Source organism: Bufo gargarizans, chromosome 3, assembly GCF_014858855.1.
Source record: "Bufo gargarizans isolate SCDJY-AF-19 chromosome 3, ASM1485885v1, whole genome shotgun sequence".
NCBI lineage: Eukaryota > Metazoa > Chordata > Amphibia > Anura > Bufonidae > Bufo > Bufo gargarizans.
The window spans coordinates 107,661,471-107,676,011 of record NC_058082.1 but is presented as its reverse complement, the minus strand read 5'-3'; the positions used below and the strand labels follow the sequence as shown (position 1 = coordinate 107,676,011).

General features: G+C 42.7%; 1 protein-coding gene across 2 annotated transcripts in view; it reads right to left on the bottom strand.

Annotated features, from left to right (window-relative positions):
• The window catches only part of ITGB7 (integrin subunit beta 7), a 123,062-nt gene that overhangs the window by 29,000 nt on the left and 79,521 nt on the right, over positions 1 to 14,541 (bottom strand). For both annotated transcript variants that reach the window (XM_044284844.1, XM_044284845.1), the window contains exons 4-5: positions 4,322 to 4,523; positions 2,495 to 2,665 (exon numbers count right to left, since the gene is read on the bottom strand). In XM_044284844.1, the coding sequence (XP_044140779.1) occupies positions 2,495 to 2,665; positions 4,322 to 4,523 (373 nt within the window). The remainder of the gene's footprint in view (positions 1 to 2,494; positions 2,666 to 4,321; positions 4,524 to 14,541) is intronic.

The following is a 14,541-nucleotide window of genomic DNA, read 5'->3' as shown; positions in this document are numbered from 1 at the left end:
TCCAGGCCAGGTTTTGCCAGGCATAAAATCCAGCCAGCACTGCCAGGTGTGTGGATTTACCTCCCTCTGACAGTGGAGCTCAGGAGTCTGTGTGCTGTGAACTGAGGGCTGTGCTGGGATTTGAGGTTTTAGCCGGGCTGGAGGACTCAGGCCCCTCTATAGGCAAACAGGCCGCCTATGGACTTGATGATGCTGAACGGCTAACAGTGTGTGAATTAACCCCCAGGAAAAAAGGTGACTTTTATTGTTTATGGACTTTCCTTGTGTGTGAACAAACACCAAGCCACCTGCAATTTGTGATACACCTTATCTGCATTTTGTTATACACCAATGTATGAATAAACACTGCAGTTTGATTCAAGAACTGTGTACTTTGCCTCTATACTGCATCCGCTAGTCCTAACTACCAGAGCGAATCCCCACACTACACATGGAGAACATTTAGGACTGTTGCTATTCTCCCTAGGAGTGGGTGTCCTGTTAAGATCACTCTAAGAGCAAAACAGGCAATCCTGGAATATATGAGAACCCAAGGGTAACAGGAAAAGACCGACAGAAGATTCAAACACTGCAAAATCATCTGTTCACGTGTCTACTATTTTAAAAACACTGAACAAGAATGGTGTTTTATTCTGTACTGTGACTTTGGCTTGCCTGAACTACACCTGCGAGTGTGCTGTCTGTTAATTGTTCTATCTTGGAGTTGTTGTATTCTTTTAAAACTTCAAAAAAAAAAAAAAAAGAATAGTGTAAGGGTCCATTCACACGTCCTGTTTTTTTTCATCCTGAAAAACGGTCCGTTTTTTGCGGATCCGTTGTTCCTGAAAATGTTTCCGTATGTCATCCGTTTTTTGCGGATCCGCAAAAAACGGAAACATGTATACATTTCAATAATCAAATAAAGTTGTTTGGATTTCTTTGAAAAAAAATAGAAAAAAAAAAATAAAAATTGTTATGTGTTTCCAGGAACGGAATCCGCAAAAAACGGATGACATACGGAATGACATCCGAATGTCATCCGTTTTTTGCGGATCCATTGACTTTGTATTGTACCAGGATCCGATTTTTCAGGACAAGAATAGGACATGTTTTATATTTAAACGGACATGCGGAACGGAACAACGGAAACGGACAGCACACATTGTGCTGTCCGATTTTTTCCAGGACCCATTGAAAATGAATGGGTCCAGATCTGGTCCTGATCTGTTCCTGAAAAAACGGAACAGATCAGGAATGAAAAAACGGACGTGTGAATGGACCCTTAGGGTCCATTCACACGTCCGTTTTTTCTTTCCTGATCTGTTCCGTTTTTTGCGGAACAGATCAGGACCAGATCAGGACCCATTCATTTTCAATGGGTCCTGGAAAAAATCGGACAGCACAATGTGTGCTGTCCGTTTCCGTTGTTCCGTTCCGCATGTCCGTTTAAATATAAAACATGTCCTATTATGTTCCTGAAAAATCGGATCCTGGTACAATGCAAAGTCAATGGTTCCGCAAAAAACGGAAGACATTCGGATGTCATTCCGTATGTCTTCCGTTTTTTGCGGAATCCGTTCCTGGAAACACATAGCAAATTTTTTTTTTTTTTTTTTTTCAATTTTTTTTCAAAGAAATCCAAACAACTTTATTTGATTATTGAAATGTATACATGTTTCCGTTTTTTGCGGATCCGCAAAAAACGGATGACATACGGAAACATTTTCAGGAACAACGGATCCGCAAAAAACGGACCGAAATTCGGATTATAGAAAAATACTGACGTGTGAATGTAGCCTTATTATGGGAAGACACCACAAAGGAAGCAACTGCTGTTGAAAAAAAAAAACATTGCATCCCATCTGAGGTTTCCCCAAAACTATCTGGATGGTTCCACAAGGATATGTTGTATGGACAGATCAGAAAAAAGTGGACTTTTCTTTTAGCACAAATGCACAACAATGTGTTTGTAAAAAAAAGAACACTGTACACCAACACCATAACCTCATCCCAACTGTCAAACTTGGTGGAGGAAGCATCATGGTTTGGGGCACCTTCTCTGCTTGGACCCCTTATTATCACTGAAGGAACAATGGAATTGTGAGGTGTAGAAAAACAGAAGAATGTAAGAGCAGCCATCTGTGACCTTAAGCTGAAGAGATGTTGGGAGATGCAAAAAGATAATGATCCAAAGAACACAAGTATATATAGGTTGAAAAAGAAGGAGATTTGCGTTTTGGAATGGCCCAGTCTGAGTGATGACCTTAACCCTATCTAAATGCTGCAGTATGACCTCAAGAGGGCTCTGCATGCAAAACATCCCAGAAACATTGATGAACTGAGACACATTTGCGGGGAGGAATCGTCCCAAATTCCTCCTCAATTAGATAATACCACACCACAATTTATTAATAATCAATGTCGAAATCCATGTCATTCCAAAAGGGTTTACCTACTTTATCTCGAAACTGTAATGTTATCTATTTTAATGCTATATTTGTCACATGGATCATACCAATGCGTACAGACTTGGTGACATTGTGTAGCACTTCTTGAATGTCACTTCCTAATTTCTTCACATTTTCCAAATCATCCTTCATGGAGTAAGACAAGTCCATCAGGTAATAGAGATCAATAGGGTACCCCTCGGCACGTTTGAATCTCACTTGAAATGTTCTTTTCTCTCCTGAAATCCAGTTAGTAATAATGAGACACTGGCAGTACATAATAAAATATAGAGATTGTAGGGCAAAGTGCCATCAGGAAGAGACATTTTAAAATTATTTTTAGAAAAAATAGTTTGATTTTTGCGCCAATCCATGCAAAGATAATTGTTGAAATATTGCAGTTGTTACACTGACCACTAGATGGCAGCAGATACTTCCAGATCTTTATAAAAGCATCTCGCTTTACAACATACAGAAAAACTAATGTTATCACCTCATTATCATTAGAAGACAAAGGCTTAAAGAAATATTTTTAGGTCTCTAGTAATTTCAGTGCAGATTTTACACTGCCACTGGTGAAGACAAGATTGCAGAGTGGAAGGAGGAAGTAGGGTTATCTGGTTATTGCTGCACAAAGAGGGTGAAAGGTGTTTGATTATGGATGTCCTCCAAAATATATTAAAATATATTATAACAAAATAAATTCATATGATATGTACTAAAATGCACTAAAGAAAAAAATAGTAATATTTAGCTTGTAAAAGGAAGGAATAGCCTACTTTTTTTTTTTTCTATTTTCTGTATATATATGTATGGGGGCAGACATCTTGCTTAAGCTGTGGACTGCAGATCTTCATTGCTTTCTATGGAAGAATGTTGCAGCCATGCTCTGTGGCCTGTGCAGAGGTCATTGTGCAGGGAGGAAAAGGAAGTAAGCTGTGACCATACCTTAGTGTGAATGGTAAGTCTTGTGTCTGTGATGATAATGAGATGACTTCTGAAAATTGATTTCTACAAAGCAGGAAAGGTCAGTCTATTATGAAGCTCAGTAGCCAGGGTGTAAACTGCAACTTTTCAGGGTTTTTAAAATATATGCAGTCACATGGAAAATGAAAAACAAAAAATCACTAAAAGTTCTTTAAAATATATTGCAAATACTAACCTGATTTAAACAATAGAGATTTTTTTTGGTGATGCATTTCCTTTAAAGCGTTAACAAATGTAGACAGCAGTGCCCAGTTACTCATGCCTTCATTGTACTAGTTTACATAAAGGTTTGTGTGAAATATCTGTATATCTGTTAGTAAATGACCCCCATAATACATATTTTTCCCATCTACAAGCATTCTTCACCTAAAACTACTAGAAATCCCCTAATTGGCATGAGGATTCTTATGGGCCAGACAATGCTCCTCTGGAATTCTGGGAAAATGGTATGCAAATTAGCTCTTAGCAAGCTCTGCCTCAAATGCCATCAGAGCTTGTTAAGAGCAAATTTGCATATCCTCTTTCCAGAATTTCGGAGGAGTATTGTCTGACCTATAAAACTCCTCACACCAATTAGACTTGGAGACATAGTATCCCACAAATCCTGACCTAGGCCTCTCACTCCATTAAGCTAGTACTCTCTGGTCTGCACTGGGGAGAGGCAGTCACTCCAAAGCATCTGTCTGCAGATGAGGTACTGGCTTACTTATTATCCAAGTCATGTTGCAAGGCCTATTTAAAAGGTAGAACATTGACTTATAGGATAGCTGCCTTATACCTAATGGCATTAGAGGCAGAGCTTGCTAAGAGCTGATTTACATATCATTTTTATAGAAATCCCCTGTACATTGCACATAAATGGTTTCGGCAGATTATATAACCAGCAAGAAATGTTATGTGGGTCTTACCAGGGCGTAGCTTTAGATAGACCTTCTGTGGAGCTAGTTGTGTGACTGTCTCTTCATCAGCATTGTCACTCAAGGGCACATCCTTAAGGAACTGAACAAGTCCTTTCGGGTCCATCAATTGTTTTTCATCACATCCACGCTGGAGGAGTTCCAGACGGGTGGCACATCGAGAACCTTCTGACTCGCCTCCTTGTGTAAAATTCTGCATAATAAAACAACTGTCATTGAATTACATTTTAATGTAAATATAATAATATTCTTTATTTTAGAATAATTGTCCAGTTTAGAAAACCTATTTCATACTCACTATTATCAAATTGTGAGTTAATAGAGGTGTCTATAAAAATGCCAATTGTTCACAAGATGCAGCTGCCTTTCCCGGGTACTAACATTGTCTTTTGGATACCCTATGAATTGCAGTAGGGCTGAACTGCACAACAACCAGACCATTGCAAGAAAAATTTACAACAATTTACTGAAATAAACTCACCAATAGAACTAAATGATGATGGCCAGGGATGAGATGGGAGTCCAACAATGGAGAAGATGGGAACAGATAAATGATAAGCCAGCATGACAGACAACAAACAGAAGCATAGGTAAATAATAATCAACCAATTTCAATGTTGACTGCAATGAAAAACTGAAGGACTACAAGTTCCAGGATACACAGGCACAACACAATAGACTAGAATGAGATGCTGAAAATCTGGCAGCAAATTTACAGAGCATACACTATCCCAAGCAAACAGAGAAGCAAAAGGCCTGGACATTTAAAGGCTAAGTATTTATCAGCATCTCCTTAATTTAACCACGCCAAGCACAAATTCAGATCCAAAGCAGTTGTAGCCTGCCTCAAACTATGCTTCTTTATCTCCTTGTCTACCTCTCTAGGGCCAATGGGGTGTCACGAATAATGGGGAGGAGAGGGACAACAGAAGGATGAAGACAAAGAACTAGACCTCAAGGCTAGGGAGAAGGGAAAGGTCACCTCCTAGGAAACCCCTAGATCTGGCCCTGACTCCTGTCAGTATGTATAGACCCTGAAGGTGGGAAAATACATAGGCCGAAACCTAGACCCTAGGAGCCCTGAGATGCCCTAGGTAGTGGCAGGGGATGAGACTACTGGTTCCTTCCCAGGTGAACGGACCAGCGTCTCCCTGAGGCCTAGTAACAACAAGCACAAGGGAACAGCCAAATACAAAGAGCAGTACAACTTATCTTATAGAAAATGGATGAGCAGGAACACAGGTAAGGTCCACACCAACTCTTCCAAATCCAAGCAGAGAATATCAATTGCATGGTATGAAATGTGAAACCAAACTAAATAGGGAAGCAGTAATGACCGCCAGCTGCACCTGACAAGAGGTGTGGTCATTACCAAAAACAACACTGAGAATCAAGAGACCTAACATGCAGTCAGTCTCTCTGATCTTCTAACCTCTGTCACAGAAGGTACCGTGACATGGGGGCGTTGCTGTTACACCTACAGGCTCTGCTCTCTCTGCACTGCCGCGCCCTCCCCACTTTTTTTGACAGTCATGAGTTGTGATGTTTACACTGCTTGGCCCTGTCAATAAACTGCAGAGGGCGCAGCAGTTGCAGAGAGATCAGAGCCTCTAGGTGTAACGGTAACGCCCCCATTGCACCTAGAGGCTCAGTGACATATATAAAAAACCATAATTTTTCTCAGCAATGCAGGCACATATGAACATGGAACCAACACAGATGTCTTCAGCTGCCGAGTACACATGTAACAGGTCAGCCAGCGCCATAGGTACAAATCTGCTGACAGATGCCCTTTAATTTGAATGAAGAGAATACTGCTCATTGTAATTCCGCAATCTGCTTGACTACTGGAACTGACAGCAGAGTGAAATGATTTTTTTCTCTCCATTCTAGACGTTCAGTCCAGGAAGTCGGGCTTTGGCAGTTGCCTTGTTTGCTGTCCTCTAAAACCTTTCCGAAATAGTGTATGTGTTTTTCACTGGGACATTTTAAGTTTTCAAGCCATTAGTGTACATTTTTAGAACAAAGTGAACCTCTGAGGCAATATACAGAGACATTTTTAAAATACTTGGTAATGACTTTACAACTTTCCATGGTTTTCTCACCCATGGTACACTAAGCAGAAGGAAATGTAAACTTCCGATATGAAAACCTCAAGACAGTGTAGTTCAGTGAAGCAGACGCTGGCAGACATAAAAATATCCCTTTTACTAGAGACTTTGATGCCAGGCAGACTCTTCATGTTGTGGTTTATTAGATTGACTCAGAGGCTCCACAGAGCCAATTAAAAAAAAAAAAAAATGTACTACCCATACTACCTGGGTAGCGGGCCGCTCCTCTACAAAAACACTGTACAGGGGAGCAGCTTGGTTTACCACAAGTAGATGATCAGGTGAACGATTGCAATTAAGAATACTCATTTCCATTCTGATCTTAGCCCCACATACAGGTGCCCATTGATCAGCTTTCCAACAAGCAAATGCTTCTACAGTATGCCCGCTGATCGGACCTTTTATGTGCCTATAAAAATTAAATCATTTGTCGGCATCAGCACATCGCTGGGATTTGCTACCAACAATAATGGAAATGAATCCACATAAGAAAGATTATAAGTAGTGCCTGATTGTCCACGCTTTCATCCGTTTGTTCAGACAATTGTCTGCCCGTGTAAAAGGCTATATCATCAATCGGCGCTTATTAAAGTCAGAAATCTGTCTGTGTAAAAGGACCCTTTCACACGAGCAAGTATTCCGTGCGGGTGCAATGCGTGATGCGAACGCATTGGGCCCGCACGGAATCCGGACCCATTAATTTCAATGGGTCTGTGTACATGAGCTTTGGTTTACATGCGTCACTTGTGCCTTGCGTGAAAATCGCAGCATGTTCTATATTCTGCGATTTTCAAGCAACGATGGCCCCATAGAAGTGAATGGGGTTGCATGAAAATCGCATCGCATCTGCAAGCAAGTGTGGATGCAATGCGTTTTTCACGGATGGTTGCTAAGAGATGTTGTTTGTAAACATTCAGTTTTTTACCACGCGTGTGCAAAACGCATTAAATCGCATTGCACCCGTGCAATAAAAACTTAACGGGATCGTAAACAAAACTGAATGGACTTGCTTTCAAAATCGCACAGTTTTCACTGAACGCATCCGCAACGCATCCGAACCTAATCCAGACACGCTCGTCTGCAAAGGGCTTTAGGGTTACGGCCACACGGTCAGGTATCTGCATGCAGCTAAATTCAGGAGAGGATCATAAACAGACAGAAAGTATGAAGGACAGATACGACTTCTACCCTATTTTGAATTCATTCCTGGTTTTGGCTCCCAAAACTGCATGCAGAAACTTCACTGTGTGGTCGTACCCTTACACCTCATCCACATTTCTGTTTTTTACTGACGTGTGCTGTCCGCATTTTCCACGGACAGCACAAGTACTCATTGATTTAAATATGTCTGTTTACATCTCAGTATTTATTTACTGACCATGGGTCAGTAAAAAAAAAAACACGGGGACATGCACTACTTTGATCCGTGATGCGGAGAAGTACACCCATTGAAGTCTATAGGTCCGTGAAAATCGCTGACAAACATCCGTGTTGTGTCAGTGTTGCGTCCGTTTTTCACTGAAGACTAATAGTAGATTCTTTCGAAATTAAATTTCAGCTGAGCAATGTCAGTGAATTACGGATGACACACGGATGGCAAAAACGGGCACACGGACCAACCACGGATCCTTCACGGACAGCTTCACAGATAAAACACATAGGTTTTTTTTTCACGGACGTGACCCTGACACAGAAATGTGAACGAGGCCTTAGTGATATAGACAGGTAATTATAGGGGTTGCAGAAGTAGCACTGTGAGGAATATGGATTAATATTTACTGTCAGCCATGTCCCCACGCCAGCCATCAGCTGAAAGATAGCAGAGGTAGTGAACTCCACAGGGGTTCTGGCTTCAAGGAGGCCACATGTGTACGAATTCACACCTCAACCAGCCAGTATGGAGGCCAGCTAATCCTACAGGAAAACCTCTCTGTAGGGGGTCTCAGCCCTTGCCCAGATCTATAATTTCCCCCTAGACATCATGGAAACGGCGGTTAATAAGGAATTATGAATCGCCTTTCCATCCCAGACATAAGTTAAATATATTTATGCGATCCTGGGGCAAAGACCAACATGCCCATGGTCATAGGTTGGAGGTCGGGTGCCAGGGAAGGGATATATACATATCTCCCCACAGAAACCTAATAGTGGTACCATGCTTGGACTCTGATTGTAGCCGGAACCCAGGCGGGTCTGTTGGTCCCAGAACCATCTCTCTGTGACCTTCTGGTCTGGAGCTATGAACCCTAAAGGGTTTTGTGGGTCATTGAGCTGCCAGGATCAGCAGGGATCCTTCCCAGAGGTGGGGAGAGGAGGGGCGGCTACATTTTAAAAGGCTAGTGCCAGCAGGCGGGCGTGTCTTTCTCTGAAAGGGTGTCACATCGTGCCATGTGTTTGGAGATACCTGGAAACTGCTGACATCACTGCCCCCACTTGACCGCAGCCAGGGCCTACTACACCATCGTAACCCAAAGGAACATTAATCTACTCAGTAACTGACTTGTTCTCTGTGTATTCCTGTTTGTACCATACTACCTGTATTCGTAACCTCAGACCACTGTATATATTCTTTGTGTATAGTGTGTTATCTAGTGTGCCCTTAAGGCGATTAAATATATAATTGAATCTTGTGTCTCGATCACGAATCCCCACGTCTGTGTTTCAGCCTATTTATAAGCTACCGCGGGTTGGTTTCTCACCCTATATAATCCCGTTAGCAGACTGGGCTTATATCAAACGATAAGCTGGTGGCAGATTTCTGGGCTGAGTTAGCACTGTTTCACTGGGGCAGTGACCAGGCTCCCTCAGCTTGTTGCCTCTCTGTGCCCGTGTGGACAGGAGGAGTCGGTGTAAACTGTACCAAGCTGACCTTACATGCTCCTCCAGGCGGGCGTAACGTCACGCCTTGGTAACCAGTGACCATACTGCATCTCGTGTTGCCGCCAAGCGGGCACGAGGGGTGGTATCCCTCACAAGCACCTACAACTATGTCCCAATGTCCTGAAGCCTTAGTGCCCAAAGTCGTCCCTCCGCCACACAAGAGAATAAAGCTAAAATTGATCATGCATTAAGAAATTGTGAACCCGTAAAATATATATGTTGCATAAATCTAAGTTTTGTTTGAAAATAGTGGCATATAAATGTTTATAAGGGCTTGCAGTGAGGTCCCTTAGTGTCCCAGTTAGTGAATAGTTGGTAGTCAGAATATTGGTGATATTGTGCTTCTAGGGGATTGACATTTTTATCATTTTTGCTGTCTTTTAGGTCATAATATCGCTATTTAAAGTGATTTTCCAGTGAATAGATGTTGCTGGCCTATCATCAGGATAGGTCATCAATATCAGATCAGTGGAGGTGTGACACTACGCACTCACACCAATCAGCTATGTGCTGCTACGCAGTTAAAATCTATATAGTTTAATTCATATGATATTCTATATTTGGTTATATGCTCCCATCTAGTGGCTGTTTTTGTAATGCGCTTGTTTTTCTGTTCGTGATATCTGTCATTCATTTCATTGCTCCACCTCTTCTTCTGTGTACCTCACTTCCTGTTTCTCCATACTGCTTCAGGCATTGAACAGGTACACATGTATTCTCATGTAAGCTTACAAAAGCATCAACTTTTGACCGCACAATACCAGAATCCATCTGTTCTGCTGTACTCTGTTATCTGGCTTACAGAATAAAGCAACTTACACGGATAAACTCTGTGTTGGTGAGTTCAAGCTATCTGATAAGGATTGTCCGCAGTGATTATATCTGCTTATACAGGCCAGGCATAGAGGTCTCACTAGGGATAAATCGCTATTACAACAATCTGAGTCAGAATAAGCTGTTTTGGTAATCTGCTATCATTGCAAACTATACAGTGGATGGAAGTTTCTGTTCACTGTGTAGTTTCCAGTAGTCTCCAGTGTCGACATACTGCAGCTCAACTCTCATTCACATGTGCTCCGGCACGACCACTACGCATTGGATGGAGCATTCTGCATTTGGCTTTGTTCACTGTATAGTCTCTGGTGCCAGTAGCTTCCCAAAACACCCGATCGGTTGAAGTGTGGGATGTTGGGCCCCTACCAATCTGATATTGATGACCTATCGTGTGAATAGGCCATCAATATCTAAATTCTGTAAAACCCCTTTAAACCATGGAATGCCCTATCCATCACAGTTTTGTCGCATATGCGGCAGTAGGGATACAGTAAAATGCAAGTGTAATCTTGCTTTAAGATTTCTTGGGGTATCACAATTTCCAATTGAAGCAACTGGAGGGAAATTTTCAAAATAGATGTCATAATAAATAATGAAGTAATAATAAACCCTAGCTACCGATTATGTCAAAACTGCTTCTAAGGCCTCGTGCACATGACTGTGTTAGAAATCTGTTTGGTATGGATCTATATTATGGCGCTCATAACCTGTAACCTGACTGTAGATCATACCGGCCAAATCGTCTAAAATGTTTTATGGAACGACTGAAAAAAGGGAGGGACCTCCCAGGCTCAAAGAAGAGAAGGTAAATCTCCTGAGTATGACACAGACATTCTGAAGGCTCTGCTCAAGCAGTACAACATAGTTTGCACCAGTGTCTGGGCAGTGCAGGAAAAGGGAGTAGTGAGTATCTACAAATCTGCTCTAGGGTCTGTCTTAGTTTAAGTTTTCTGATCAGTTTGAGTCCATACTACTTCTAGAGTCTGGGATTCTTTTTACTTAAAGCGGATCTGGTCTGGTATTTGTCATTGTCACGGCTGAGGATGGGGAAAACCCTCAGCCGTGTGATGATGGAAGATGGTCGCTGCTTGACCAGGACAACAGGATTAGGGAGCAGGTCACCTCCTATCACGTCCCTAACCTGACCCTAACTCCTAGCTGCATGGGCCGACCTTTAAGGTAGGAGGACCCATGCTCAGGAACCTCGAAGCCCTGACTCACCCTCCGACCGGTCCCTGGACTAGGAGTCAGGGTAAGACAACCTGTTCCTTCTGGATACGGAGGAACAGGAGTCTCACTGGCCAAGCTGCAAGGAAGGGAGAACAAGTACAACCTATGGCAATGGCAGGCACTTGCCACAAACATAGCACTCACCTGCCACAGACACAAAGCCTGGAACCCATGTGGAAGTACTGCTATCCACAAACACAAGGACTCAGCACACAACACACATCACACGGGAACCCAGGACCATAGGTGCAATAAACAAGCATAAAACCAAACACATCTTCAAGACACCAAACAACATTATTATTTTGCTATGACCAGAAGGATGGCCCCCACTGGCAGTTGGTAAGTAACCAGGAGGATGTCTCCAGCCAGCATGGCTGAAGCACCCTCTCTGGCTACTGCCTACAACTGAGGCTTTATAGAGCCAAGAGGCCACACCCAACAGTCAGACACACCCCGTGACTCACACACACAGAAAGGGAGTTAACCCTTTCAATACCACAGAAGGGAAAAGTGTCAAACTCAGGAACACACTGTGGCTGTTGCCACAGGCAACGACATGGGTGGCAACCATGTCCCGGGAGTCAGCCCGAAGGCTGGGACACTGCCACCACATGTACACAATAACCAAACGTTGCCACGGACAGCCACAGTGAGAGGAAGATGTAAGTGCACACCACACATAACACAGAGTGCACACAGACATACCAAAGTGCATACAAACGCGCACACAACTCCAAGGGAACCGCACACATAGCTGTTGTCCGCGGCAACCGCACTTGAGGCCAACAACATTATGCCTCCTGCTGCGGTTGACACTGCAACCCAAACCGCGGCAACTGTATGCGGCTCCCAAGGAGTCACGGCCATAACATTTTAATTATTGTTCTGTTCTGGTTTTATAATGTATTTTTTTTTTTCTGATTTTAGACCTTGACATAGCAAATAAGACATACATACAGTGCCTTGAATAAGTATTCATACCCCCTGAACCTTTCCAAATTTTTTCATTATACACCCACAAACTTTAATGTATTTTATTGGGATTTTATGTGATAGACAAACGCAAAGTGGCAAGTATGTGTAAAGTGTGAAGTGAAAAGAGCATAAAACTTTATCAACATTTTTTATAAAAAATCTTAAAAGTGTGGTGTGCATTTGTATTCAGCTCCCTTGAGTCAAGACTTTGTAGGACCACCTGTTGCTGAAATTAAGACTGTAAGTCTTTTGGGGTATGTCTCTACCAGCTTAGCACATCTAGAGGCTGACAGTTTTGCCCATTCTTCTTTGCAAAATATTTAAAGCTCAGTCAGATTGGAGGGAGAGCGTCTGTGAACACCAACTTTCAAATCTGGACTTTGACTAGGCCATTCTAACACATGAATATGCTATGATCTTTCTAAACCATTCTATTGTAGCTCTGGCTGTATATTTAGTGTAGTTATCCTGCTGGAACGTGAAACTCCATCCCAAGTCTTTTGCAGCCTTTAACAGGTTTTCCTCCAGCATTGCCCTGGATCAAGCTCCATCCATCTTCCCATCAGCTCGGACCAGCTTCCTTGTCCCTGCTGAAGAAAAGAATCCCCACAGCATGATGCTGCCACCACCATGTTTCACAGTGGAGATGGTGTGTTGAGGGTAATCTGCAGTGTTAGTTTTCTGCCACACACAGCGTTTTGCATTTAGGCCAAAAAGTTCAACTTTGGACTCATCTGCCCACCTTCTTCCACATGTTTGCTGTGTCCCCTACATGACTTGTGGCAAACTGCACATGGGGCGTCTTATGGCTTGCTTTAAAAAATGGCTTTCTTCTTGCCATTCTTCCATAAAGGCCAGATTTGTGGAGTACACAACTTATGGTTGTCCTATGGAAAGATTCTCCCACCTGAACTGTGGATCTCTAAATCTCCTCCAGAGTGACCATGAGCTTCTTGTTTGCTTTTCTAATTATTGTTTTCCTTTCCTGGGCTGTCAACTTAGGCTAGTTTCACACCTCCAGTGTGAATTCCAGCAGGCTCTTCGGCAGAGAACAGCCTGCCGGAATTCACAGCATTCAGCCTCATCCAGTATAATGGGTTCCAGCAGAGATCCAGCCGCATTCCAGCAGACAATCTGGAGAACTGGCCGAGCACAAACTGCTGAATGCTGCGGTTTGTGTCTGGCCAATTCCCAGTATGTCGGCCAGAACAGCCTGCCAGAGTTCAGACTGGAGGTGGGAAACTAGCTTTAGTTGGACAGCCATGTCTTGGTAGGTTTGTAGTTCTGCCATGCTCCTTCCATTTTTGGATGATGGATTGAACAGTGCTCCAGGTTTACAACCTAACCCTGCTTTACACTTCTCCACAACTTTATCCCTGAACCATCTGGCGTGTTCCTTGGTTTTCATGATGCTGTTTGATCACCAATGTTCCCTAACAAACCTCTGAGGCCTTCACAGAACAGTTGTAGTTAAACTGAGAATAAATTACACAGAGGTGGACTCTATTTACTAATTAGGTGACTTTTGAAGGCAATTGACAAACACATGCAACAGCACTCTACAAACCAAAATTAGAGTACAAAAGTATATTACATTGCAAATGCTATGCTAATAACTTAGAGATGCTTAGCAAATACATTTTGTACAAAATCATTTGAGCCCGTCTGTCGCACGCCAAGGCGACGGGTCCTAACACTAAAGCTCACCTGTTGCGTGCCATAACAGCGACCATGAAATCCAGGAAGTGCAGGTCTTTTGGTTTGTAGAGTGCTGTTGCACTATGTGTTTGTCGGATGTATATTTGCAGCCACATCAGCAACGTGCACCTGCGCATTGGGATGTGCTGACCCCTCCCCCTTTTTTGTTTCTGAAGGCAATTGGTCACACTGAATTTTATTTAGAGGTAACATAGTAACATAGTAACATAGTACATAAGGCCGAAAAAAGACATTTGTCCATCCAGTTCGGCCTGTCATCCTGCAAGTTGATCCAGAGGAAGGCAAAAAAAACCTGTGAGGTAGAAGCCAATTTTCCTCACTTTAGGGGAATAAAAATTCCTTCCCGACTCCAATCAGGCAATCAGAATAACTCCCTGGATCAACGACCCCTCTCTAGTAGCTATAGCCTGTAATATTATTACGCTCCAGAAATACATCCAGGCCCCTCTTGAATTCCTT